We start from the raw sequence: 27,970 nt of genomic DNA, 5'->3' as shown, positions 1-27,970 counted from the left end.
ACCATGCTTATTGTTGTTGATTGTTGACCCCTTCCCCTTCTTGTTCGTACTCCTCATAAAGAGGAAACAACTAAAGAGAATTCATATCTATTCATAAAAGAGAATTCATATTTATTCTTATTACACTATGTTTGGATGAAGAAATTTAAGATTACTAAGGAATTTTAAAATGACGGTAATTAAAATGACAGGATTTTATTTTCTAGAATTTGTGAATTTCCTTTTTTGGTTAACCTAAAAGAAAAATGTAATTGAATATGGAATTTTTTATTTTTAAACTCTCAGTCATAGAAATTGGAAAATGACACCTATTTATATGGAATTTAAACTTGGGAATTGAAGGTCCCAAATTCCAAGTTTTTTTTCCACGCAGAAATTCTAAATTTCTATGTTTATGAATCCAAACAAAGGAATTGGTGCATGTCAATTTATAAATTTATGACTTTTACCCAAATTTCAAGTTTATTTCCCTCATCCAAACATAGTGTAACTAATGTCCATACGACATAAACAACACAAACATGTGAAAGCAAAATGAAACACATGCTATATCCTTGCAAGAAGCACAAATTTCTTAACAACGAAGATACAGTACTAACCTTAAAAAGTCTCAATTCAAACCGAGGACCGATCTCCTTAAGCTCAATTCAAGGCCAACTTCACCTTATACAAAGACCTCCTAGTATCAATTGGAGCAGACCGAATACACTTGTCAATTACAGCGGGTAATGGAGTGGTGCAGTCGGTGCAGTTGGTGCTATTAATCTCAGGCTTGAAGAAGACGTATTAAAATATCCAAGACAAATTAGCAAAGAAAAGGATTGAAGAAAACCAATTAAATCATTAAAGACAAATTAGAAAGTTGAAAAGTAAATATAAAGAAGCAAAAAATTGTGGAGAAAACAAGATATAAAATCTACACCTTTATAATTTCTATAGTTACGGCTGCATACCATTGTGTGATGAAGTTTTTGAGTTTTGGTAAAGAAGAGTAACCTATAAATGGACAAAACAATGAAACATACATGATTAAATTTCTCAAATCTGTGTAAATTAAAGCACATAATTCAACCACGGTGCTCCTAAAGAGAGTACAACACAAACTTTAAAACCATACTGATAATATAGAACTTAATTGTGACTTCTCCGTGGAATGGAAGTAAACAAAAATGGAGAAACACAACACATTTGAGAGGAGCAACGCATTACAAAAAGCAGGTTTGTCTGCACAACATATATACCTATCGGGAACCTACGGGCAAGAAAATTATTCACATCTCTACATTTATTTCAGTTTAACATCAGAAAATTCCAAAACAACCAAAAAGTATAGTCGCCAATTGAAATTTTTAAAAGTCTTTAAGCTGCCTAACAAAAACAAAACATAACAAATCATAGAAAATCATAGTCAAACTCCTAAATCGAAAAAATAAATTCATAAACCCTAACCTAATGGTAAACATAAATATAGAAATTCAATTAGGGCTGGAATCAAGAACATCCAATCCAAAACATGAGCAAATTTCACAAACCCTAATCTAGAATTTGAACCTTAAATTAAATTTCAAACCATAAATTAATTCCAAACTTTACCTGATTTGGGGGAGAATTGGTGCACAGTGCACTGGATGAAGAAAACTCTTAGACTTTAAGTGTCTGATAAAGAGAATCGCATGAGAAAGAGAATCATGAGAGAGAGAGAGAGAGAGAGAGAGAGAGAGAGAGAGAAGTGGCTCTGTGTAGTGAAGGAAGGCTCCACAGTCGGAGACAGTAGTAATAGCATGGTGTGGTGGTAGGCTGGTGACTGGCTGGAGTTGAGCTTCAAATTCGAGACAGAGATAAGAGGCTTGATGGCTGAGGGAGGGAGGTTGGCTTCAATTGAAATGAAAGGTATGAAAGAACGATGGAGAGAGAAGGATGGAGAACCCTAATAATGAATGGACAGCACAAATCAATTTGAAACAATCTCATGGTTGAAATTAACTCTAACTATAATTAATATATATATATATATATATATATATATATATAAATTAATAATATATATTTTCGGTTTGGTATGGGATTCTCGTAATATTAAGGAGATAATCTTAAATCCTGTATCGAAATTTCAGGATCAATTCACGATAGCATCCCAAAAATTTCAAGAATTTCGGTTTGGGACATTTTTTATTTGGGATCAATATTTTTTTGGTTCAGTTCAGTTCAAGATTTTCGGGAATTTTTTCCACCCCTACGTGCTGGACACGTGATGGAGCTACAAGTGATTGTCTGTTGGACAAGTTCACTAAACACTAACTGTCCAAGAAGGTTAAATGTTTGGAAGCTTACCAAATGTTAAGTGTTACAAAGCTTGTGGTTGTAGTATACATGCAAATAGTTCTTAGACCTGAGGCATCACATGTATCTTATATTTGTAGATAAGAACTTAAATTTCACCTTAAGACCCTCAGTGAGATTGCCTAGCTCGATAGTGTGATAGTCAGGTTCATATGTATAAGTGTGAAGGTCATTCATGTTGGAAATGTGCCCTAAAGCCAATCATGTGATGATACTTTACGGACATTTCACATGTTAAACTAATCTAGTTTTACATATAAAGGGCATACATTATTGTTTGAGCCGTCTCATATAAATGTTATATGCTTAAACGATAAAGTCCAAGGAATATGTGATTGGGAGAATGTAATCTAATGAAGTTAGATTCATGAGACCATTCTTTCGTAGACACATCCTAAACGTTCCTGATCATAGGATTGTCAATTGGGCGTTGACAGTCCGTTAAGATCACTACGTACTATGTCTTCTCTCAGGGAGAGTGATTAGTCTCGAGTCATTGGTGTGTGTGACATCAAGACAAGTACGTAGGTGCTCAATAGAGAATGAGTTCACTGAACGTGATCAACGAAGAGTTCTTATATTCCATGTCACATGAGAACTCATGGTTGGGATAATGCAAAGTAGTCCTTTGACCTGAGGCATCACAGTTGTCTTGTGGTTAAGTCCTTGATCTTTGATTATGTCAAAGTCACCCCCTCGGGGTGTCCACGGCATCGTTGGGGTTAAGCCACTTAGCTATGGAGACAAGTGAATGCGCAACAAGGGATCTCTAACCTTCAAACAGTTGAGGGAGAATACTCTATGATATGATTTGGAATCTCTGGCCAGAGTATGAATGAGATTAGGGAATGCGTTCCAAATCACATTCAAGGAAATCATATAAGCACATGAATCACATTGGATAGTAGACATGAATAAATAAACTATCATACCAAACAATGTGGTCAAGAGTATTAGATTAGAGAAGGACCGTATTGCATTTGTAATCCCAAACTGAATAGGTTCTCTATCCTCTTCTGATTAGCTTGGGTAACCATGATATGCTGCTAGGTGTCACTCATGGTTTGTGGAAGCCCTAAACGTGTGTAATCACTAAAGGGAGAATTGAAAATAGTTTCAATTCACAATCGATGTAAAATGGTTTTAATCGCCCACTACCTCGCTAAAAGGAACCTAATGGATCGCACACCATAAAAGGTGGAGATTGAAGATTAAACTGAAATGAGTAAGAATGATTAAATGGTTTAATCATTTATTTATGGCAAGGATTAATTAATATGTTAATTAATCAAACGAATAAGTTCGTTAAAGACTTCGGGATAGTTTTGGACCTTAAGGCCCAATGGGCTTCGAACGTCAAGCCCATTAACTTAAGTTGTATGACAATTTAATGAATGAAGATTCATTAAAGCCCAAAAGCCCAAAATCCCCTAAATGGCCGGCCATAGTGTGATGAATTAGGGTTTTGGTTATTTAGGTCACTTAAAGAAGTGACTATATAAATGACTTTATAACTAAATATTCATTAAGTGATAAAAGGGGTTTATTTTTGGGGAAAATTGGTGAGAATTGTCTCTCCATTTTCTCTCTAAAAAGGCCAACACCTTGGAGGGTACATCTAGCAATCCTACTACTCCAAGGTCACTCATTTCTTCTACAATCTAACCTTGGTGAAGAGACTTAGAGGTTCTCAATTTTGGGAACTTGGAGAACCTATTCTTCCATCCAAATCCATGGATCTAAGAAGCAAGGAATGAAGGCCCTATCTCTTTGGGTGATTAGCCTTTACTTATGCAAAGAGGAATCTACAAAGGTATTAATTTCTACTCACTTTGTTTTGAGTTGATTATTGGTTCACCAATCTACTAGGCTTTGAATTTCATGGTAATGTTTTGTTTTTGAGTGCATACAAGCATGATTCCGCCTTTAATTGTTAATTGCATGCTATATGATGTTGCTCAAATGAACATGTTTTCACAAAATAATTCCTTCAATTCATTCCTCAATTATTCAGTTGACTCTCATTAAATTAGGAGTATTTGTGTAATTTGTCAACATAGCCACATTATGCATCACAGTGTAACATACCAAGAATTTTTCTAATAGAATTCTATCATTCTCTATCAAATTATTTTCCTCTACAGCAATAATATAATATTCACGATCGTATGTATTTCAATCACTTCACACAACCACAACACTTTTATAAAAAAATTACCAAAACTCACACTGTTTTTTTTTTTTTTTGTTATTACAAGCACTTTACAACTAGAATTTACCAATCAAACAACTGCTTTATTTTACAACAGTTTATTATGACAACACAATAAAAACACATTTTTAAAAAGCATAACAGTACCAAACTAATCCTAAGTGGGTGATGAGATTGGCATGAAGGCTCCATGAAATCCGTATGGAACTCTACAGGACAATGTAATTTTGGCAACAGGCTCATTGGAAAACTTCTTTGTCTCGATCACATAAACCTAAAAGGAAAATATATTAAATTATACTAACTAGTTAGCACTTCAACGCATATAAGTGTGAATCAATCTAAACAAAATAACAAATTTTCTCAAAACAAGAATTCAAATATTATTATATACTGATCGACTTACTTGAGATATGTTGGTATCTTCATTGTGAACAAAAGTGATAAGCCATCCATCATCTTCTTCAAAACCCCCTTGTTTTGGGACAAAAGAAGCTCCAGTGCAAAAGCTGTTCTCCTCAAACATGTGAGTTTCCACCTTTATTGCCTCTTCTAATTGGCCTTCACTTCTCTAGTAATCCATGAAATAAAATAATAAAGAATGTTAGTTACATATTCATGCATAAAATTGCAGGAGAAAAATTATAATGAAAACATGTCCAGGCCTAATTGATTATACCAAAGAAACATCAGCTGGTTCTTCAAAGTGTAGCTTGGCTAGACCATTATATTTGAGCATGCCTGAGAGACATACCGCCATGGATAACCATTAATGGTCTGAGAAAGAGCAATTTAATTAGAGAGTGGAGTTAAGTTATTGTTTGGGAAAGATTAACCCTAATTACCTGAGGCAGAGCTTGCGCCGGAATCAACCACTTGGGCGTAGCCATATCTATTTTTAACGCCGGAGAAAGCTCCATTGATCGTGGGAAAATCCATACAAAACCTTTTTCCAGTGAGATATGTCTCACTGACTTCCCCACTTTGCATGTTTAATCTCCATTCATAAGCATGAGAAAATAAGTTTCCATCGTCGACTGATGAGATAGTATCATGATCATTTTCTTTACTTGGACTTGTAGGCTTAAAATTTCTTGGCAACCACCCAAATTGAGTCGATGCCATGTCAGGTCCTGGTATAATTGAGTCCAGAGCTTTACAACCCCACACTACAACCTGCTCATCCAACAAACAAAAATTAGATGCCAAATGCGGTTTGGCTTACAAGTTAATTAGAAGTCTACTGATTATTCCGAGCAAAGCTTTAGACTCACAAAAATGACTCATTTGCTGATAGACATTCTAATATAAGTGGTCTCACATACAATGGAACGACCCACCTCTATTAAACAGCATTTCAACAAATGCATCTCAGTTTTATGTACACAAATAGTAATTACTGGATTATATTCCTCCAAAATACTGAAATTGCAAATAAAATTGCCAATTTGTTTAAGTTACCTCATCACCATCTTCAAAACTATTGATTATGTGAAATGTGCAATTGGGTTCAACTTTAAACCAGCGGATTGAATCTGCATCGCCGTAGCGTGGCATCACACCGATTCGTGCATATCCTTCATGATTGTACTCTAATAATCTGCATATCCAAACCAGCACATCAAGCAATATACATAAAACATTGCATGCATGTTTTCATGGGGATATAATCAGAATGTGTAGGGTGGAACTATGAAGGATGCATCGCTTACGGGCGTCCGTTAACGAGTCTGTTTATGTCAAAAGTTAGAGGAAAATCCATGAGTACATTATACCTGCAAGCAAAGTATGCATGATTTTGAGTTAATTAAGTGGCAAAAGTTTGCTTAGAGATTAACCAAAAATTATTACCGCTTGCTTGAATACCTCTCTGTGATCCCTAATTCATGGAAAAAGCTGCTCCTGCTGAGTTTGAGATCTACTTTGTGAATTAGCTCCTTTCCATCAGCTGAGCAAGGGGGAAATATGTGAGACATCAAAATTTCTAATGTCTACTTTGTTATTTTGAAGTACTAGATTATTTCTAAATGATATTTATGAAATGTGCAATGCTAACCGTACACTCGCATTCACAATTTTTAAAGTAAGTGAGTCTTACATACAGTGATAGATTTATGCCTGTTAGACTATCTCCAATGGTTGGACTAAAAGCCAAATATTTTAGCCTGGAAAATTTAGCTTTTAGCCCAGAAACAGTTTTTCTGCTCCAATCGTTCTAGCCTAAAATTTTAGCCGGGGATTATTAAAGAATGAACTTAGGCTTTTTTTTTTTTGTAAAAATTAATTTTTTTTTAAATAAATATGTAGACTATCATAAATTAATTTTATGAACATTTAAATCTAAAAAAATTTAAATTCCGATAAATATTGAAAAATTTAAATTCCGATTTCTTGGCTAAATTTTGGGGATAATCTGACCTTGGTTTAGTATTTAGTATTTAGCATTTAGTATTTAGCCCAAAATTTCCCTTTGGGTTGGATTGGGTTTGAGGAGAAATTTTGGAAGGTAATTTGGCTTTTAGCTCATCATTGAAGTTGGTCTTAGAGAGTGTAAGCAAGACAATACCTGAAATTATTCCAATTTCCATATATGGTTTTACTGCGTCAAATCCGTGAATGACTAGCTCCTCTGAGCCGGGAGCTCTCTGGAACATTGAAAAGAAAACAAAAGAGAACCAAGTATGTGACGATACGTACCAATAATTAGTATATAATTTAAAGTGAAAATTAAGGGCTATAGAGAGCACTAAATGTATACGTTTCTTCATTTTAATCCTTAACAAAGATTAAAATTCTATTAAGATCTTGTGTTGGAGAATATATCGTTATAGTCCCTTGATTATATTTCTACATCTTCATAAATATTGAACTTCATATTTGTTTGTTTTTAAATTCTTAATTGGTGCAAGTGGCCCTTTACCATAGTGTTGGAGAGGAGTGTTACCATTGCACCACGGTATGGGTTCGAACTATGTTAGCTTCTAATCTAACATCTAATCTAACAAATCTATGTTTTTAAAAAAAAAAAAAATCTTAATTGGTTTATTCTGCTGCACAATTTTTGGCATTGATTATTGGTTGACTTTCTCAAACACTAAACATACCTTCCAAAAACAATATCAGTAATACATCAAAAACTTAAAAAATATATAAATTCAAAATATTCAACATCATCATCCAAAACATGGAGAAAATAAAAATACCAAAATTAAATAATGTACATAATCAAATGCACTTAAATCATAGTACCTAATCGTAATACCTAGCCTAATGCACCTAAATATGTGATTATAGCACTACTAGAAAATGTGCTATAGGGCACCGTTTTGAGGACATCCTTCTTCATCAGTGGCTTTGTAAATTGGACTGTCACCATTGTCAAAATTTGGTGTCTTTAACCTAACACCGATTATGGTGGGTTTAACCTTTGTAAACACCACTCATTAGTGTCAAACTATAAAAATTTTAACACCAAAGATTTTTTACATGTTTTTTCAACTTTGGGACCTTTTTTTATTTCCTTTTCAGTCTTCTTCTCTTTTTTTTTCTGTCAAAGATAATTTTTTTTTCATTTAATAATCCTATTCTACAGTACTTTCACCCCGCCCATATAAATACAAAGTTAGACAAACCTAATTTTCAAGAAGAAAGAGCTCCAAACAAAGGGCCAAGAGCAAGACAAGCTTCAGATGGAGTTGAAGAAGCTGAAGGAGTTCAAACTCGTCGAGTCGGTGAAGTCTGAGATCGGATCTGAGATTCTAAGGAAGCACCATCGTCTTCACTGTTCCTCAGATCAATGCTATAAGAAGGTAGTTGTTTTATATTTTTCCTATTTCGCAATGAAGTTTTCCTCTTTTTTTTTTGTTTAATTTCTCAGATTTATCGATATTTTTTGGGATTCCACAGTATTATTTTTATGACTTTGGAGCAAATTGTGTAAAATTTGTAGTTTAGGGATTTTTGGAGGCAAAAGGGTTTAGATGGTTAAGGGGTTTGTTTTTTACCTTTGATGCCTTGTGATCGATCAACTGGAATTTCAAAATTGGATAGTCTATATTTTTGTTAGCTAGCTGTAGAGTTGTATGATAAGCTTGGATGTATTTGAGCTGATCTCAGTTAAATTTATACTTAATTATGCCCTCTAATTTTTTAAGTGTTGAAAACCTGAGAGACACAGAATTCATACCCCTCGGTTATTTTTACTTTTGTCTTTAATTGTGGTAGGAACTGGGCATGGTGTGGGAGCTGCATTAAATATTCACGAGGGAACTCAAGGTTTTAGCTTTCGATTTGGTAATATGACTCCGTTGCAGAAGGGCATGATTGTTAGATGAACCTGGCTATTATGAAGACCATACCTTTGGCATTCAGATTGAGGTATGCGCCCCCACTCCCCCTCCCTCTCGCACATTATTTGTTGCTCAACAATGTTAGGCAATCTCATTTATCTTCCACTCTTGTTCATAATATTCCACATGTTCATCTTCATACAGAATCTCCTTGTTTTGAAAGAAGTCGACACGCCAAATCGTTTTGGAGGAATTGGCTACCTGGGATTTGAAAAACTCGCATTTGTCCCGATTCAGGAATGCATTTGGTTACCTAGTAGTTCAACTGGTTACGAGCGTGACCTTTTTCAGCGACTGCTTAAACAATACATTGGTGCTGGAATACCAAATTTATCTTAACAAATTTATCTTATTACTTAGTTTTCAGAGCCACCAAGTCTATCTATATTCACCAAGTCCATCTCTATTTCTAGTGCCTAGTTTCCAAAGGCGAAGTTGAGCCAGGTTGGGAACTCTGGGAACTCTCTCCTTCTCTCTTTACCCTTTGTTTTATTTCTCAAGGAAGTTGATTGGGTTGAACAAAAAGGAATAAAAAGAAATGAGAACAAATTGAAATTTGTTGGTGCTTGTGTTGATGTTGAATTTGTAATATATTAAGACCCAAAAATTAAATAAATGATTCACTTTGATGTAAATTGATAACATCAAGCCACTAGTTCAAAACAGTGAGTTTTACCTTTAGAATGTTTTTGGGATGTCATAATTGATAACCATATCCATTGATTGAAAATTTATCTACTCGCAAGTATATCACTTGTGAAATGTTGAGACTCATAAATTTATCTGCTGAAAAATTGATGTACTTGCCACATTAGTTTTCAGTTTTTCGTGTGGAATGTTAGAGACTCATACTCGCAAGCATATGCTTTTTATGCAGGTTGTCGGAAACAATAAAACTGTAAGGGCATATATACTTCTATGTATATTTTAGTCATTTGATCCATGTGCTTATGTGTTTGCAAGTAGAGATAGCAATTACTGAGGCTCAAGCATTACGAGGAGCATGTCACAATTAAAAAACATGTTTGGAGGTGTTCAAGAAAATGTGAAATAATTTTAAGTGGCAATTTCCTTCAAATTTGGTTCCTGTTTCGTACTTTGACGAATAGTTTCTTAGTTTTTTAGTATAGCTCATTGTTTTTAGACCTGATTTCTTGAATATGTGATTAGTTATGGAAGATTACAGCAAACATGCAATTCTATGTAGTCTATTAACTAACTAACTAACTAACTAACTATATATATATATATATATATATATATATATATATATATATATATATATTTGGGTGCCCAGATTAATGGGCCCTTAAAAAAAACATATTACAACATGGCCACCGATGTATAAATTTCAAAGGTGTAACTATTCATTATGCCACTGTTATCTTATTGGTGGTGATTGTAACAATAGAGATTTCTATATAGGTCATGGACTTCTATTTAGTGGTTGTTTGGTGGCAATTGAGGTTTGCCACCAGTGTCAGTGTCCATTCTTGATAATAGACACCAATGAAAAGGATGTCCTTAAGCCAAAATTCTAATAGTGTAGTATCTATTTGAAAGCAGCTAAATCTTACTACCTACTTGAGTGCACCATATACCTATTTGAATAAACCTAAATCATAACTTATGCATCTAAATAACCATATCTAGTTAATACCTTTTTTTAGTTTATAAAAAGTTCTCATGATCGAAAAAAATGATCGCACGAAAATTTTAAACATGACCCTCTTAACTTTAGAAAATGAATTACAAATTGCTAGTGAGGTGAAATTTGAATAAGAATAAAAACACTACAACAAAATATCATATACAACCTAAAAATAAGCTATAGCAAATTTTATATGAACCCATATAACCTTTGTCTACACAACTTACTCTTTACATCTATATTATTTTTTATTAAAAAATTAATATCTCTTTAAATCCGAATTTACTACCTAAACTATCAACACAAATCCAATTGAAAATGTAAATTCTTCTACACACGGTACTCATTTAGAAAATAAAATCCCAAATTCAATAATTTGGTGAAGTTGCTACTTGTTTATAGGAATGAAAGCTTTTTGGAATTCGATTTCTGTGGACAAGTTGAATATTTGGTGAAGTTTCTACTTGTTTAAGAATCTTCCATATACTAATAATAATATTTTTTTTAGTTTCCCTTCGGATTATATGGCTTGAACTTGACATACTGCTATGAAAATCTTTAAGCCTCCATCCTCATCTACTCAATCCCATTGTTACTACACTTCTCCATATCTAGTATAGAACAAAAAAGAGAAAACATGAAGAAGAAAATAATAATATTCCCTTTATAATATTTGCTGAAACCGCATGAAAGGATGAGAAAGACGTGGAACGTGGAATTATAATATTTGTTAAAAATGCATGAAAGAGTTGGCGCAAGTAGTATTTACCTAAACCTTCGAGGAAACCAAATTGGCAGGGGAAACCAAACTGTATGAAAGGATGAGGGAAACATGGAAGTTGAACTATAATATTTGCCTAAACCTTCCAAGAAACCCAATTGGCTGGGGAGGCTTCACCACCATCTACATTGCGAGACCGGCCAGAAACTCATCTTCTCAGCTTCTATTGCTAGCCTTTACTTGAAACGTATAAACCTATATTCTCAACTCTAAACAATTGAAATCAAATAAAAAACTGCGCACTCCCGATTAGAACCCTTAAGAGGCCCTAATAGTTTGGACTTGAATACATTGAAAAAAGACATACAACCTCGGCAAGAACTAGAGCCAGCCAGCCTTGAAGGTAGCCGGATAAGGCGGCCGCATAGGGGGCCTCAAATTTTTTTTGTATATATGATGTAGATATGATATAAATTAATAAGAGTAAGGCATAATAATTACCAAATGAGTTGCTAGTGTGGTTCAACCGTGCAAATAGAATGTGTAATGTTTCTAGGTGTTTGTAGTTCGAAACCTGGTGATATTGATATAATAATTAATTAATAATTAGAAATTATTCACCCAAAAAAGAAACTATATGAATGTATAACGTATTATAGTGCCTAAGAACTCGAGGGTCCATTTTCAGTGGCTCACCTTGGGCCCCTAAAATCTCAAGGTCGGCCCTGGCAAGAACAATTTTATGCGGATTGTATGACTCATGCTTCTTTAGGTTCTTTAAACTTGCGTAGCATATAGCTACCGAGATCAGTGCAGTAAAAAATTTGCATAAATTGATTCATGCCTTAGTTAGAGGTTTCAAAACTCCAAAACCACCTTCTATCGATAAAATAAAATATGCGTGATGGTAGTGGTTAATTATTGAGTGTGAGTTTATTAACAAATTTTAGTTTTATTGTTACTTCCATCTTGTACTTGATGGTATATGCAATAAAAAAAAGTCAATTCATGCTTAAAGTTTAAATTAGGTGTAGAAAGAAGTTATAATAGGTTCAAATAAAATTGCACATAAGCTATAATGATGATGTCTATGATTGTTAACAGAAAAAAACAAAATCGGTTTTCAATACAAACATCCATAAAAGGGTATATAATTGGAAGAATAAAATAGAAACCAACAAATATATATATATATATATATATATATATATATATATATATATATATATATGTGTGTGTGTGTGTGTGTGTGTGTGTGTGTGTGTGTGTGTAGATATACCTTAGCGTGGCTGGTAAAAGGTCTGTTCCAAGCTCCAGAGAAATCCCAGTTACCTAAAGTTTCTAATGTAATGATGTCAATCTCTTGAGGTATGTGATTTTCTGCTACGGAGTAGAACTTCCCCGAATGCTCGAAAACATTGGTGTTGCTATAATACTTGTTCACTTTGCCAAACCTCAACTGGAAAAAAGCATCACGAACTAATAAGAGGAAACTTATAATTATCGGGGTTATATATTATGTACTTTAAGTTGATAGATGTGAAAAACCCTAATAATGTATATGAAAGAGATATATGAAGGTGCTGGTTCCGAAATAAACTACGTTAATAAGTTAACATGCCTACCAAATTGAGGAGGTAAGCGGCCAAAATAGCCGGCGAGTCCCCGCCTATGGCGGGAAGAAAAGATGGCTTGTTTCGTTGTTTTTCAAGCTTGAACGTTTCCGTTTCAACGTGTCTGTTGTTGTACCGGACAGTCCAGCCTCCATCATTGACGTCGCCGTCCCTACTAAAATATAAAGCATGTAGCATACCTTCTCCTTCAACCCATATGTGACTTGACCTTCCAAACACAGATCTTGTCGATTTAAATCCTCCAAATAGAGGGTTTGGCCCTACATAATATATATAACTTGAAAATTTGACACAAAAACAAATATAAATTGAAAATAAAACGCCATACATCCACATGCACAAAATAATTCAAACAACTGAGTGGTCACCAATTAGTTCTGAATCCCCAGTTGTTTTTAGTGCTGAAGTTGTAGGGAGCATCTAGTAATATAATTCCTTTCTGATTTGTAAATCATATTGGTAGCAAAGTTTTTCTGCGAAAATACAATTTTGACCAGTATTGTGTTGAACTGATAATTAACACAATAATGTATAATTCCAAATAAAGAAACGTTACGAAAAAAACTCCTATTTGAAAACTTAGTTTTTTTTTTCTCCAAATGAAAACTTAGTTGGTTTAGTATAAATATAATACCAAGCTTAACTAGTCAGCCGAGTTCATTCGTTAGACTTTGTTTGAGAAGTTCATGAGTTCAAATCTCATCAACACCGTGATAAAAAATCTTCCAAACTAGCTTTATGTGCATGTATATTAACCTTAGTCCTACTCTCCTAAGGTTCTTATTTTGAGGATAGATGAGAACTAAATGCCTATTAGCCACAAGATTATATTAGTTTATATGCAATGGCTTCAAATATTTAACAACTTAATTAATAAAGCAAAATGAGAAAATGGGTTTTTAATGATTCATGGATTTTAAGTTGGTTTTGATTTATTAAGTTGTGAAATATTTTAAGCATTTTAATCTAAGCTAATATAATCTTGTGGTCAATATGCATTTAGTCCTCACAGGTTCTCAAAATAAGAACCTTAATTAAGAGAGCAGGACAGGTATTAACCTTTGCTACATTGTGTACACATAATTAAATGTATAAAACCAAAAAAAATCTAAGCAAGCGTTAAATATTAAGATGACGTACGGCAGAATTTTGTTATAGGTTAATGTTTTCCTTGAGAACAGGACTGGCACTGACCATTTCTTATGTAGACACCCTCTGGAAAATCATCTGGGATTTTCCCTCTGATGCTGCTGGTGACAGCAACTACTCCTCCCAACTCATCAACCGGCCTGAAGTTGCTCTACATTAATCAACAAAGAATGTTACAAACTAATTAAATTGAAATTTTGGACAGCATTAATTTGTGAGAAACTAGTTATTGTAGTGCCTGAAAGTGATGAGTAAGCTACCTGAGATGGAAGATACTCTTGATCGACGAATTCGAACATTGAATCTACCAAGAAGTCCAACACTTTGTCAGAAGTGCTCTTGAAAGTTTTGGAGACATCTATTTGCATGGGAATGACTTGTTCCATTTTTCCCATCATAAATGGCTGAATCTTGTTCTACATATATAGTTGATCAAGTCGGGTATAAGAACCGTTTACTGAAAATTATACCCTTGAAATTTACTTTTCTTTCACTTGCTAAACCCCCATGATAAATTGTTCTAACAAAAACTCAATGACTAAATTACAACTAAAGCAATATCCATAATTAAGCTAGACTTAACAAAAACTCAATGGCTAGGCTACCGCTAAAGCAATATCCATAATTAAGTTTGACTTTGTAGTCTTTTTTATATGAAATCTTAATCATATCTTTTTCACAAATTTAATTCAGTTCAAATAACACGCATATGAAACAAAATTCTCATTTGTTAAATATTACTGAGTTTACAATATGAAATATGCAAAAAAAAAAAAAAAAGAAATTGGATGTCTAAAAGATCCCTAATATCAAAACGTGTCAGAGGTTCTAAAAGATGCTAGACGCCTAGGCATCTTGATATGGCCTAGGCTGGTAGGGTCATGCACCTATGCATCTAGTCAGGGGCTTATGTAGTTTTTTCTTTAATTTTAATTAAATTTATTATATAACATATAAATAAATGTCTACTTGTACTTAAAAATTATATAATTATATTGGAGTTTTTAAATTGCAATATGACATATACATTATAAAGCATTAGAACATGAAAACATGGGAAACAAGCATATCATGATTGCTTTTCCAAGTATTCAACAAGTCTTTACAATTTATTGAAAAATAATATGCAAAATGAAAATTATCTATTTTCTGTCTAACTAAGAGTCAAGAGCTAAGCGGGGGATTGCAGGGTTCAGGCTAGCTAGTGGGTGCCTAGGCAGTCCAAGGGCCATTTTTTAATTTTCAATTGCCTAGGAATTAATCGGGATGATGGCCAACTGACTAGTACCTAGGCGGGACCTAAGTTGCACTAGGCGGAGATTTTTAGAAGTGAATGTGCCTAAATATGTAATAATACATGCAAACTAATTTACCTGCAAAATAGAAGAATGTTGTTTGACTGCACACACCATATAATAATAACAAAATGTACCTAATATATGTAGTAATACATGCAAAATAATGAGTGCTGTTAAACCCACCCCATTGAACTATTTCCCCACCCACTTGTTAATGAAAATTTTAATGACATATTTATCCTTTTATCAAAAGACTTTTAAACCCCTATGTGGTCCTACGTAGTAATCAACACTACTATTTTTGTAACGGCCACGATTGAGTGGATTTGATTGTACGGCTGGCGAAATAAGAGAGGGGGGAAAAGAGAAAACGTGGTGACCTGCCACTAACAAGTAATCACCTCCCATCGTTCTCGGCGACACCGATCTGCAAAAGTGGATATTGGTAAGGCCTGAATTTAAGGCAGGTGTGAGGGGTTTGGGTGTCAACTGGGGCTGGAACGACAAGATGCACTCAAGCTTAAGAAAGGCAGCATCAAAGCACCAGCTCATGATTTTCCCTAAAATGCTTCCATCTTTCCAACACCAAGAAGCTCACAACCTCATTGAAAGTCATTGGTAGGTTGTTTTGAATCCAAAGTTTTAGAGAACCAACAACCTGCATGGAAAAGGCAAACCACCAACTAGACCACAATAGCCGGACCCTGACCCACCACCCAAATCCAAAGTTTCATTGAAAGTCATGTGTTGGTGCGGCTAGAGTATAATGAAGGTGCGGTGATGTGATTAAGGATGGACATCGAGGTTTTTTTTTTAAATATATTAAAGGTTATTTTAGGAATAATAGTGGGTGGGAAAACAGCATTTTAATTTTTTAAAATTTTATAGTGGGTGAAATAATAATGTGGATGGGAAAATAAAACAATGAGATGAGTCTAGTAGCATTCAAAATAATTTACTTAAAATATAGGTACACTAATCTTTTCAAAAAAAAAGAGGGTACATTGATATTCGAAAAATAAAACAAAACATACTAGACACATATTTTAAAGAAAAAAGAAGCATGGTATTTTTATTAAATCAATAGGGTACATTAGTCTGAAAATTTATTGTTGAATAAAAAACGTTTTGAATTTCCATTCATCAATTAAAATTTCAAAGCCATTACACACGTTACAAACAAATAAACAAGCTTTCCATTTTAATTTTGATATCAACATAAAATGCTATAATGACTTAATTGAGGGTAATTTGGGGAATCCGAAAAATATTAAATATTATACACAATCTTGATTGGGTAATTCGCTTAGGTGAAGCCCAATCATTAGGTTTTTGTTATAAAAACATATTATTGTGGGTTTTATGTAAAAAAAAATTGAATTTAAAGGGGTAAAATCACATTTTCAGTATTAATAACAAGGCACCTCTAATAACAAAACATGCCTAATATATGTAAATACGCGAAAAATAATTTATCTGCAAAATAAAAGAATATTTTTAGTTAATTAATTATGAGAACTGTCATTAGCATTTCAAAAATCTCATTCTACATTCCTCACAAGTGTATTTTTCTTTCTAATTATAGAAAGTTTAGTGCCAAATGAGACATTTGGAGTCTAAAAAACAATTTTCTTGATTAAAAACTAATTAATTACCTACATTTTGCATAAAAAATAATAAGAAAATGTGCCTAATACATATATACATGCAAAATAATTGGTTGTCAACAAATAAAAGAAATGTAATAGTTGATCCTAAAAAATACTTTGTTTAAATTTTGGGTTCTATTTGGATATTTAAAACGACATGGGTTTTTGTGAAGGAAATAAGTGTTGTAAGGGCTTCTCTAGAGAACCCAAATGTTTATAAGACACACACACACACATATGCATTTGAACAATTGAATGAGATCAAGTACACTAGTCACCATGAAAGCTGAGGAGAGGGTGCTCTTCAAGTGATAAAGATTTTCAGAGGCAGAAGGCTTCTTCTTAAGAGAAGAGCAGTTCAGTTGAAATGGAATACATGAAGCCATATCTCTCTTTCTGCGTCCTTCTCTCTAAGAGCCACGGCTTACAACTATATACATACATACATATATAATATATCGAATAGATTCCATAATGTCTTTGGTTTGGTCCTATTAGCAAGTACATACAAAGCAAACAAGTACATACATAATCTTAAATTCACATGATACACGACGTTTGAGCCTCAAGACAAAATGTTACGGTCTCAATATGATTTTACTGGACAGGGCGTAACTAGACATGATGTAACTGGAGAGAGTATAATTGGAGAAATAATAAATTAATAATCGTAAGGATAAGTATGAAGAAAGTATCTTATTGGACATTAATCTCTATCATAACATTGGATTAATTAAGGGGTGTGTTATCCATACATTTTTTTTTACTTCTCACACATCTTTGTTAATTTCTGTCCGTTGATTTTCTTCAATTCATTCGATCCGCCGGCCGAAAATTAAAACGGTGTGTGAGAAGTAAAAAAGAGTGTGTGGATATCAAACCCTTTAATTAATTGTTTAAGTAAAAAAAAAAACATGAAGATTCGTTTGAGCTTAAAAGCATCTTTCCGTGTCTAATGCGTCTCGATTAGTGGTTGAAAGCCTTGGAGTATGCTGTAGAATTAAATAAGCCCACTGGCCGACAAGGGTGGGCTTTCTTCACACAAAAATTATGAGGGACCTTTAACGGTTTTCCAAATTTTTTTCTTAACAATAAACAACCTAATAGCTTATTTAATGAAGATGACTATAACATTAATAAACACAATAAAAAGTTTAATATGATAAGAAAAAAAACTGCAAGTGGCCCTTTACTACAATGGTAGAATGATGTTGAGCCCTTACACGACAACGTGGGTTCAAACTCCGTCAGTGGCTAATCTAACATATAATCTAACAAAATCTATCATTTGTCAAAAAATAAAAATAAAAATAAAACAAGAAAAAAAACTAATAAACTTTGATGCGAGGACCCTTCTAGACCTGACATTTGTGTCATATCCGATATCTTAACGGGTCGTGTCGTGTAACACCTTTTAAAATGAACAGGTAATATGAGCTGACCCGAACTCGACTCGTTAATATTAACGGGTAATATGAACCGTAAGAGGCCAAATGGCCATGTTTAGCCTTATAGCCTTGCAAGAAATTATTTTTTTATGAACAGTGCCATGCCATATTTTATACCATCTCCAACCTAGGGGGCCAAAGGCTATAGGTCAAAACATAGCCGTTTGACAAAAAACTCATCTCCAACCGAATGAGCCTATTTTTTAGCCCCCTCAATAATTTATTATTTTAATTGAATTAATTTGGTTAATAGAATTAAACTACCATATTAAAATAAAGTCCCAGTAGGACGTGGTATCTATATATCTATATAGGAATCTAGATACCGAGATTTAGTAGTTTCCGAAAGACCGAGTATACAACTTATGGATGTGGTATCTATATATCTATATAGGGATCTAGATACCGAGATTTATATGAAAATCCCAGTAGGACTAGTAATACCAGAATCAATGCATGCTCAACCATGGAACATGTTTTCAATTAAGTTGAAGTGTTCGCTATATGGTTTGAAACAATATGGACGGATTTGGTACAAACGTCTAAGTGAGTACTTGATCGGAATACGATATGTAAACAACAAAATTGTGCCCATGCGTGTTCATTAAGACCACCATTTCTGATTTTGCGATAATTGCAATATATGTAGATGACATGAACCTTATTGGAACTTCAGAAGAGATGCCAATGATTGCTACCCACCTGAAGATGGAATTTGAGATGAAGAATGTAGGTAGGACCTATTGTACCAGCTTGCATATTGAGCATTGATAAGCTCACATTTATATATATTTTACATCAAATTCACTTATCTTTTCTTAGTTAGTTCCTTATATTTTTGAGCTATTTACTTTGTTTTTGTATTTTGTGGGATTTTTCAAGCAAAGAAAAGAAAAATAGCACAAGTGGGATTTTAAGTAACAAATTCGTCAAAACTGCCTGTGCAGATCAGCTGACTTTGAAAGCAAGTTGTGAACAACTCAGAATGAATTAGAGAATGAGACTTATATGCGTGGAAAGCTACGGATGTCTATTTTTAGAAGAAGTTATGACCGTTTTAACACTGAAAGGTTCCTAAAAGGCTAAGCAGTTTGTAACTAAAAGCAATAAATCCATTAAATCTAGTAGCCAAAACTGATGCAGCCAAGAACAAGCCAGTTGACACCTATTCAAATATCAGAGGAAATGGAAATAAAGATGAGGATTAAGTGGGAGTAATTGGCATAAAGGTTACCCAAAGAGTTATAATTGTTTTACCATTTCCTCTCACTTATTACCATCACTAAATGGCTGTTAGTGGGTGAGTTAAGGAGAAGAAAATGGAGCAGCAAGTTAAAAAGGCGAAAGGATGCAGGTTGCAACAAAAAAAAAGAAGAGAAGGAGAAAAAAAAATAGAATAGGATGAAAAGGTAAGGCAGCAGCGTTGGGGAAGGAATGAAAGGAAGGAGGAAATCTTGGCATTCTCTTCTTTCTGTTTTATCTTCTCAAACTCATGTCTTTCTTTTGGTTTTATTTGATAATAATGTGTAACTAAATTCTTAGTAGTTAGGGGCTGTTTTGAAGCCCCTAATATGATTGCAAATTTGTTATGACATTTCGTTTGAATTACTTTTATGAATGGATGAAGGTTCACTACTTGTCTCATTGATGAATTCTTTATTTGTTTTCTATGGATGCATACTTAGTAAGCATATCTAGGATTCTAACGCTATGAATATGTGTGTGCCTGCCCTTGTCAAATGAGGACCTACATATGTTCTAGAGTAGTACTTGTTAATTGCGATTAACATGTGAACCGATTTCTAGGATAAGTAAGACAACGCTAGTATTTACGATGCCTTGTGATGACTCAAACTATTTTTCTTAATGATTTCTACTTGTTAAATCTTTGAACACGCCATTTTAGATTGCATGTTACGAACTAAGTTAAGTTGAAAACACTATTCTCTTAACATACTTCATAAGAAAGAGTAATAGGTTGAGTTCTAACATTGAGCCAACTTGAGCATTAATTATCCGAAAATCAACCGGACAAGGGGACTTGTATTCCATAGTCACTTAGTTCTTAAAGTTCCTAGTTGTTTGGAAAATCAATTGGACATTAATTATCCGAAAAGTCGGTGTATTCTGCATCAAGGTTAGCATAGTCTTGTGCTATGTGTGTTGGTAGAGCTGGTTCGGTATGAGATATCGAACCGAAACTAGTATCCCAAATCCCAAATCGAAATTTTTCAGGATGGAAATTTGAAGACCAATCCCAAACCAAAATTTTGGGAATCCTAAATTTCAGGAATCCCAAAATATTTTCGGTATTTCAGGATAAATCCGGATTAAATTTTTATTTTGGGCTATTGGGATGAAACTTGACATATTGGGCTTTTGTGCTAAAATTTAGCCTTTTAGATTGAAATTGTCAGCCCAATTTCATAAATACTAATCTGTTATACGTACAAATATGTTATATGTGTGTTTGTGCAAACTATTTGGAGCCACCAATGCAATCTATTTTAGCCTTTTACTTTATACATACCAATCTATGCAATCATAGAGACCTAATTGAAATATGAAATTATGAATTGTTCTTCAAATATATTCTACTATCAAACTATTTAAATTCAATATTCCACATGCATGTAACAAAAATAAATTAAGTAACAAACCCAAAAGCAAAAAAAAAAAATAGTTACAAGCCAAAGTTTCAAAATAAATTAAGTTACAAACCAAAAGCAAAAAGAAAAACTTAAAGTTCATGAAGATTGTTGGCCCCTTGATCTTGTTGATAGTTGTGGTTGCTCCCTTACCATGCTTATTATTGTTGATTGTTGACCCCTTCCCCTTTTTGTTGGTACTCTTCATAAAAAGGAAACAATTAAAGAGAATTCATATCTAACTAATGTCCATACGACATAAACAACACAAACATGTGATTGCTAAATGAAACCCGTGCTATATCCTTGCAAGAAGCACAAATTTCTCAACAATGAAGATACAGTACTAACCTTAAAAAGCCTCAATTCAAACCGAGGACCTATCTCCTTAAGCTCAATTCACAGCCAACTTCACCTTATACAAAGACCTCCTAGTGTCAATTGGAGCAAATCTAATACACTTGTCAATTACATCGGGTAACGGAATGATGCAGTCAGTGCTATAAATCTTAAGATTGAACAAAACCTATTAAAATATTCAAGACAAATTAGTAGAGAAAAATTGAAGAAAACCTATTAAAGCATTAAAGACAAATTAGAAAGTTGAAAAGTATAATTAAATAAGCAAAAAATTGTGGAGAAAACATGACTTAAAATTTACACCTTTATAATTCCTATTGTTGCTGCTGCATTCCATTGTGTGATGAAGTTTTTGAGTTTTGGGTAAGAAGAGTAACCTACAAATGGACAAAACAATGAAACATACATGATTAAATTTCTGAAATCTGTGTAAATTAAAGCACATAATTCAACCACGGTGCTCTTAAAGAGAGGACAATGCAAACTTTAAAATCATACTGATAATATACAACTTAATTGTGACTTCTCCGTGGAATGGAAGTAAACAAAAAATGGAGAAACACAACACATTTAAGAGGAACATCGCATTACAAAATGCAGGTTTGTCTGCACAACATATATACCTATCGGGAACCTACGGGCAAGAAAATTATTCACATCTCTGCATTTACTTCAGCTTAACATCAAAAAATTCAAGAACAACCATAAATTATAGTTGCCAATTGAAAATTTTAAAAGTCTTTAAGCTGCCTAACAAAAAAAAAAACCATAACAAATCATAGCAAATCATAGCCAAACTCCTAAATCGATTTTTTTTTTCATAAACCTTAACCCAATGGTAAACATAAAGGGTGAAATGCCGATTTAGTCCTTGAATTATCACCCAAGTGAAAATTAAGTCCCTGAATTATTTTTTCGGAAAAATAGGTCCCTAAACTCATTACAAACAGCCAATTTCATCCTTGCCGTTAGATTTCAAGTTTTTCCATCCAATTTTCTGTTAACTTAGGTCATGTGACTTGCACATGACATATGTAAAAGTGTAAAATCATCATTTTCTATGCCTATACTCTGGTGTTGGTCTTTAAGGTAATTAGGACTCTTTCAAGAGAGAAGAGAGACAGCGCCTGCTTCGCTCCTCGGCTTTTCTTGCGCTTGGTTGATTATCTAGGTGCGTTGCACTTTAAGACGATTTTCAAACCTTTGCTCAAAAAAATCTCAAACAGAGACTAATCTTGACGAATTTTCAACGTTGGTTGAATGAACAAATGCCTTTCCAACTCAGAGATGGTGGGGAGCCTCCACGTTACAGTAAGTGTATTTCATTTGGTTCATCAAATGAATTTTTATTGAGTACTTAATTTGGTTCAATAAAAATTAAGTTATGTTGTCTCTTTTTATGTTTGCATAGATTCCCTTGTTGTACTAGGTTTTAGGGATTTTGATACTATCAAATTAAATTGGTGTATGAGTTAGAAAGACATCTGTTTGACAAAAAAAAAAAAATTGATTTTTTTGGTTTGTGGTTGAATCTTTGGGATTTGGGGTTTTGCTGACTTAGTGATTGAAACAAATTCATACATATTCTGCTTATTCATTTGGCATATACCATTTTTGCATATTCATTTGGCATAACCATTCCTTCATTGTTTTAGAGAAATAAACCTTGCGGTGATATTAGTTTAGGCATGTCCACATCCAATAATGGCTCACTAAGTTGTGGTATTTGACTATCCTTTTACTGACTATGCAGCTGCAATAAACTTATTCTCCCTTGAAATTCACCATGGGGGTTATTTAGTAGATGACTTTTACTTGGGGGAAAAAGTGCATTGGAAGGACAATATTAGTAAAGATTGTATAACCATGTGGGACTTATGGGAGTTAGTAGAGTATCTTGGGTAAAATAAAAAGACTACAAAGTTCTTTTATATGAAGAAAAGGAAAGGATGGGTTCCTATTGCTTGTGATGCAGATTACTTTCAATGTGCAAAATGTGTAACCAAAAGAAGCATAATAGTGATTTACCTCACAGATAAGTCACAAGAAGTGCATAATATAAAGATTCAAGCATCATTGCAAAATGCTATAACTGAGATCAATGTTGAAGATGTTATTCTGATTGAGGGTTCACATGTTGCTCAAGAAGTTGGTTATGTAGACCATGAAGGAGAGTATGTTGCAGATGATGAGTGTGATGAAGAGGATGATAGAGAAGAATATGTAGTTAATGGTGGCGCCTTGGTGGATGCTGAGCTAGAAGTTGATGATGTTGTTGATGAAGTAGAAGAACCTGATGAAGATGATGAAGATTTCAGGGACAGTGATTATGAGCAAAGTGAGGATGAAGATGACAATAAGTTTCATAGATTTGTTGTACTAGAAGATATTGAATAGCAGTATAAAGAACCAAGTGAGGAGGAAACATATGAGTATGATACCAAGGAGCTTAATAGTCTGCATGGGTCTGAATCTGAGCAAGAAAATAAGTTGAAATTGTCGAAAAGTTTAAAAGCCCCAAGATTTAAACAATATAATAGAGATCATGACTTAAGAGATTCAAAACTTTGTTTGGGCTTAGAATTTCCTAGTGTTGGAGAGTGTAGAGAAGCTTTAAATTACTATGCAAATAGTTGTGCAATGATGGTTAGACTTGAGAAAAATGACACTGTTAGAGTTAAGATGGTCTATGATGGTGAATCTGAAGAAGAACCTTGTCCTTGGAAGTTGTATGCAAGCAGAGTTAAAAGAGGGCTGACTTTTAGGATTAAGACATTCATCGAAGGTTATACTTGTGGTAGAGAGTAAAAGGCAAAGTTTGCAACCTCAACTTGGTTGGGTGAAAGGTTTGATAAGGATCTTAGCAGAAATCCTAACATGTCTGTTTCAAATTTCATGGAAATGGTGAGAAAGCACTACAACATTGATGTGACTAAGGATCAAGTTTACACAGCTAAGTCATTTGCCGCTGCAAAAATACAAGGAAACATTGAGGAGCAGTATGGTAAATTATGGGATTATTGTCATGAGGTTAAGGTTCAGAATCCAGGGAGTAGTGCTAGTGAAGACAAAATTGAGAGATGATAATCCTATTTTTTGAGAGGATGTATATATGCTACAATGCTTGCAAGAAGGGATTCATAGAAGGGTGTAGGACTATGGTTGGGTTTGTTGGCTGCCACATCAAGGGAAACCATCCAGGTTAACTTCTTAGTGCTATTGGGATTGATGCTAATAATGGCATGTTCCCAATAGCATTCGGTATAGTTGAAATTGAGCATAAAGAGACCTGAACTTGGTTTCTTGATATTTTTTTTAAAGATGTTGGCATACTGAATGGAAATGGATGGATATTTATTACAAACAAGCAAAGGGGCTTAGGACTAGCTATTGAGAACTTAATACCTGATGTAGAGCATAGACATTGTATTAGGCACCTTCATATCAATTCAGGTCAAATGGTTATGGTAGTTTGGCACTAAAACAAAGGCTAGAGGCTGCAGCTAGGGCCACTACTATTCCTACATGGCAAACAGAGATGGATAAGATCTTGGTGCTATCTGAAAGTGCATATGACTGGTTGGTAAAATGGCCAACTAAAAATTGGAGAAGGTTACACTTCTCCATTGGTTCTAAGTGTGATATTTCACTAAATAATTTGTGTGAGTGCTTCAATTCTAAAATTCTAGAAGCAAGGGACAAGCCTATATTGATAATACTACAGAGAAGTGTAACCTAAAATTGTAGGTTACTTGATGTTAAGGCTCCCTATATTGTAGGTTACTTGATGTTACAGAGAAGTGTGTCACCTGAAACTTACACTTTCATTCTTAACACTTCTTCATAGTTACTTGATGTTAAGAATGGAAATAAAAAGAGGAGAAATGGCATTTATAGGTTGGACCTAAAATTGTTAAGATTTTGGAAAAGATTGCTCAAGATAGTGGATCCTGCATTGCTCAAAATGTTGGGGGAGGCAAGTTTCAAGTGACACACATGTATGGGGCGCAATATGTAATGGATTTAAATAGACACTCATGTTCATGCAGAAAATGGGACCTATGTGGTATTCCTTGTTGTCATGTTGTGGCCGCAATTAATAGACAACAAAGGAGTCCAATCGACTATGTAAACCCAACATACAAAAGAGAGGCATATGACAGAGCTTATGGAATTTTATCTCCCCAATACCTGGCCAAGATTTGTGGGAAAAAACTGTTAATAGACCCATTAAGCCCCCTTATTACCGAAAGCAAACTGGAAGACCAAAAAAAATAGTAGGAATAAAGAGCAAGATGAGATACTAAAAGGTGCTACTAAATTGAAGATGTATGATATGGCTCAGATGCACATAATTTTTCCAAATGTCCTTTAAAACAAGGAGAAGGCAGCAACAATGGACAAGTAAGTATTTAATATTGTAACCCATGTATTCCTTCTATTGATATATTCAACTAATGGAAACAAATTCTTACATGCAAGGAAAAGGTAGAGCTAGAAGGACAAAGGGAAGGGTATGATTTTTTTGTAGTATACTTGCAATCAGTTTGATTTTGAAATGAGAGAAATTAATTGCATGAGGTGTTTGTGAATATCTTCTTTTAATTTTTTTTTCATTTGATATAGCCCACAAATGCTAATCCAAGGCAACCATCAGAGACAAATACAACCTCTAATGATGCATCCCAAACTAGACCATTGAGGAAGGCCAAGTTACAAGTTGTAAGCACATCTGTTTCTTCTTTTCTTTTTTTTTCTTTCTCTTTTCATGAAATTGAATCAGTGATATTAATATTCAATGTGCATGGCAGTAAGAATATAGGGTAAATTACATAGTAACACCTCAGCCTTGAGGTCTATTACAACCCCATACAACATCTTTAAAACATTTCACTTTCATACCTCGCATACCATTATATTTCAAAATAATACCTTCGTTAGATTTTAAATGCTGACGTGGCTGCCACATTTGTGCCACGTGGCTGCCAAATGTGTGTCACGTGGCAAAAATAATTATTTAAAAAAAAAAAAACTTGAATCTTCTTAAAAAAAAGAGAGCTGAAACACCCCATTGAACCCCCAAACCAGAAAAAACCTAGAAAGAAAACCTCATCCCGGCGACCCTCCCCACCCCACCCCCCCTAAAACAGACTCCGTCTTCCCCCCTCCTTCTCTCTTCTCCCCCATCTTCATCTTTTTCCTCCGACCCCTGTACCTGGGGTGTGTAGAGGAGAGAATAGGTGGGTGTGGGTGCGAGGGTGAGGTGGGTCATGTAGGGACGAAGGTATGGGTCTGCAACGAGGCGAGCATGTGCCGGTGACCGGGGAAAGAGAGGTGCGGCCTCGGGGGGGGGGAGGGATGAGGGAGGTAAGGGGGAATGGAGGTGCGGGTAAGGGGAGGTGGGGGTTTCTGGGCTTGGAGGAGGGAGGTGCATGTAAGGGGGAAGGGAGGTGAGGGTTTATGGGCTTGTTGGGGGTTGCGGCTTTCAGTTGGGTTTTTGTTTTGGCTTTTTTTTTTAAAAAATATTTTTTTGCCACATGGCAGCCACGTCAGCATTTAACAGAGAAATGGATGGAAAATCTAATGGAGGTATTATTTTGAAATAAAATGGTACATGAGGTATGAAAGTGAAATGTTTTAAAGATGTTGTATGGGGTTGTAATAGACCTCAAACCTAAGGGGTAATTTACCCAAGAATATATGTTTGATATTTGCATATAGGGTCGTAGAGAAAGTTTAGTTAAAAGAGGAGGTCATGTTGTCCAGACTACAAGGACTACAAGTGAAGGGGGATCCCAGCACCAATCTATGATGCATCCAAGAGGAAGTGAAGAAGTGCTACAAGGCCAATTAGTTATAACTGGAGAACCAAGAAGGTACAAATCAGTGTTTTGTAAAACATTGCCTAGGACTTAAGAAAGGCAGTTCATGACTTGCTTTGCTTGCCTAACCTTGTTTTGTTATGTTATTGGCATGAAGTCGAATTGGTGCCTTAGACTTTATTTTTGGATTGAAAATAGAGAAAATATAGTATGGAATTATTTTAATGAAATTTGTTGTTGAGAGTTGAAATTATTTTCTTGAAATTTGCTTTGGGATGGTCAAATCGAAAGCCCTTAATGTTTGTATAAGATTCCCAGCTTAAAAAGTTGCAAATTAGGCTTTATAATTTCAAATTTTGGGAAAATTTGAGTGGGAAAAGTGAGGAGATGGATGTTTCTTGTGTTTCATAAGCGATGAAATGATGATTTTATCCTTCAAATTGTGTCATGTGGAAGTCACATGACCTAAGTTAACAGAAAATTGGATGGAAAAGCTTGAAATCTAATAGCAAGGATGAAATTGGCTATTTGTAATGAGTTTAAGGACCTATTTTTCTGAAAAAATAATTCAGGGACTTAATTTTCACTTAGGTGATAATTCAAGGACCAAATCAGCAGTTCACCCAAACATAAATATAGAAATTATATAAGGGCTGGAATCATGAACATCCAATCCAAAACATGAACAA

General features: G+C 34.3%; 2 protein-coding genes and 2 long non-coding RNA genes across 4 annotated transcripts; 3 read left to right on the top strand and 1 right to left on the bottom strand.

Annotated features, from left to right (window-relative positions):
- Nucleotides 1-4,572: 4,572 nt before the first annotated feature.
- On the bottom strand, nt 4,573-17,353 carry LOC126633585 (carotenoid 9,10(9',10')-cleavage dioxygenase 1-like). Its single transcript, XM_050304254.1, has 13 exons — nt 17,282-17,353; nt 14,317-14,472; nt 14,102-14,207; nt 12,899-13,167; nt 12,553-12,732; nt 7,119-7,197; nt 6,419-6,500; nt 6,265-6,327; nt 6,014-6,152; nt 5,398-5,728; nt 5,232-5,293; nt 4,959-5,123; nt 4,573-4,826 (listed from the first exon to the last, which is right to left on the bottom strand). The coding sequence occupies exons 1-13, from the start codon at nt 17,282-17,284 to the stop codon at nt 4,710-4,712; spliced, it is 1,752 nt and encodes a 583-aa protein (XP_050160211.1). The 5' UTR covers nt 17,285-17,353; the 3' UTR covers nt 4,573-4,709.
- LOC126633586 (uncharacterized) lies at nt 8,228-9,244 on the top strand. Its single transcript, XR_007627093.1, has 3 exons — nt 8,228-8,361; nt 8,777-8,929; nt 9,046-9,244. It is a non-coding gene; the product is annotated as an uncharacterized LOC126633586 (long non-coding RNA).
- Nucleotides 17,354-22,718: 5,365 nt separating the features above from the next.
- Nucleotides 22,719-25,181, top strand: LOC126632936 (uncharacterized). Its single transcript, XM_050303475.1, has 2 exons — nt 22,719-22,770; nt 23,213-25,181. The coding sequence occupies exon 2, from the start codon at nt 23,392-23,394 to the stop codon at nt 23,854-23,856; it is 465 nt and encodes a 154-aa protein (XP_050159432.1). The 5' UTR covers nt 22,719-22,770; nt 23,213-23,391; the 3' UTR covers nt 23,857-25,181.
- A 124-nt stretch (nt 25,182-25,305) lies between these two features.
- On the top strand, nt 25,306-27,338 carry LOC126632126 (uncharacterized). Its single transcript, XR_007626579.1, has 3 exons — nt 25,306-25,973; nt 26,086-26,181; nt 27,181-27,338. It is a non-coding gene; the product is annotated as an uncharacterized LOC126632126 (long non-coding RNA).
- Nucleotides 27,339-27,970: the final 632 nt, after the last annotated feature.

Source organism: Malus sylvestris, chromosome 8, assembly GCF_916048215.2.
Source record: "Malus sylvestris chromosome 8, drMalSylv7.2, whole genome shotgun sequence".
NCBI lineage: Eukaryota > Viridiplantae > Streptophyta > Magnoliopsida > Rosales > Rosaceae > Malus > Malus sylvestris.
The sequence above is the reverse complement of the archived record's forward strand: the minus strand, read 5'-3'. Positions and strand labels throughout refer to the sequence as shown.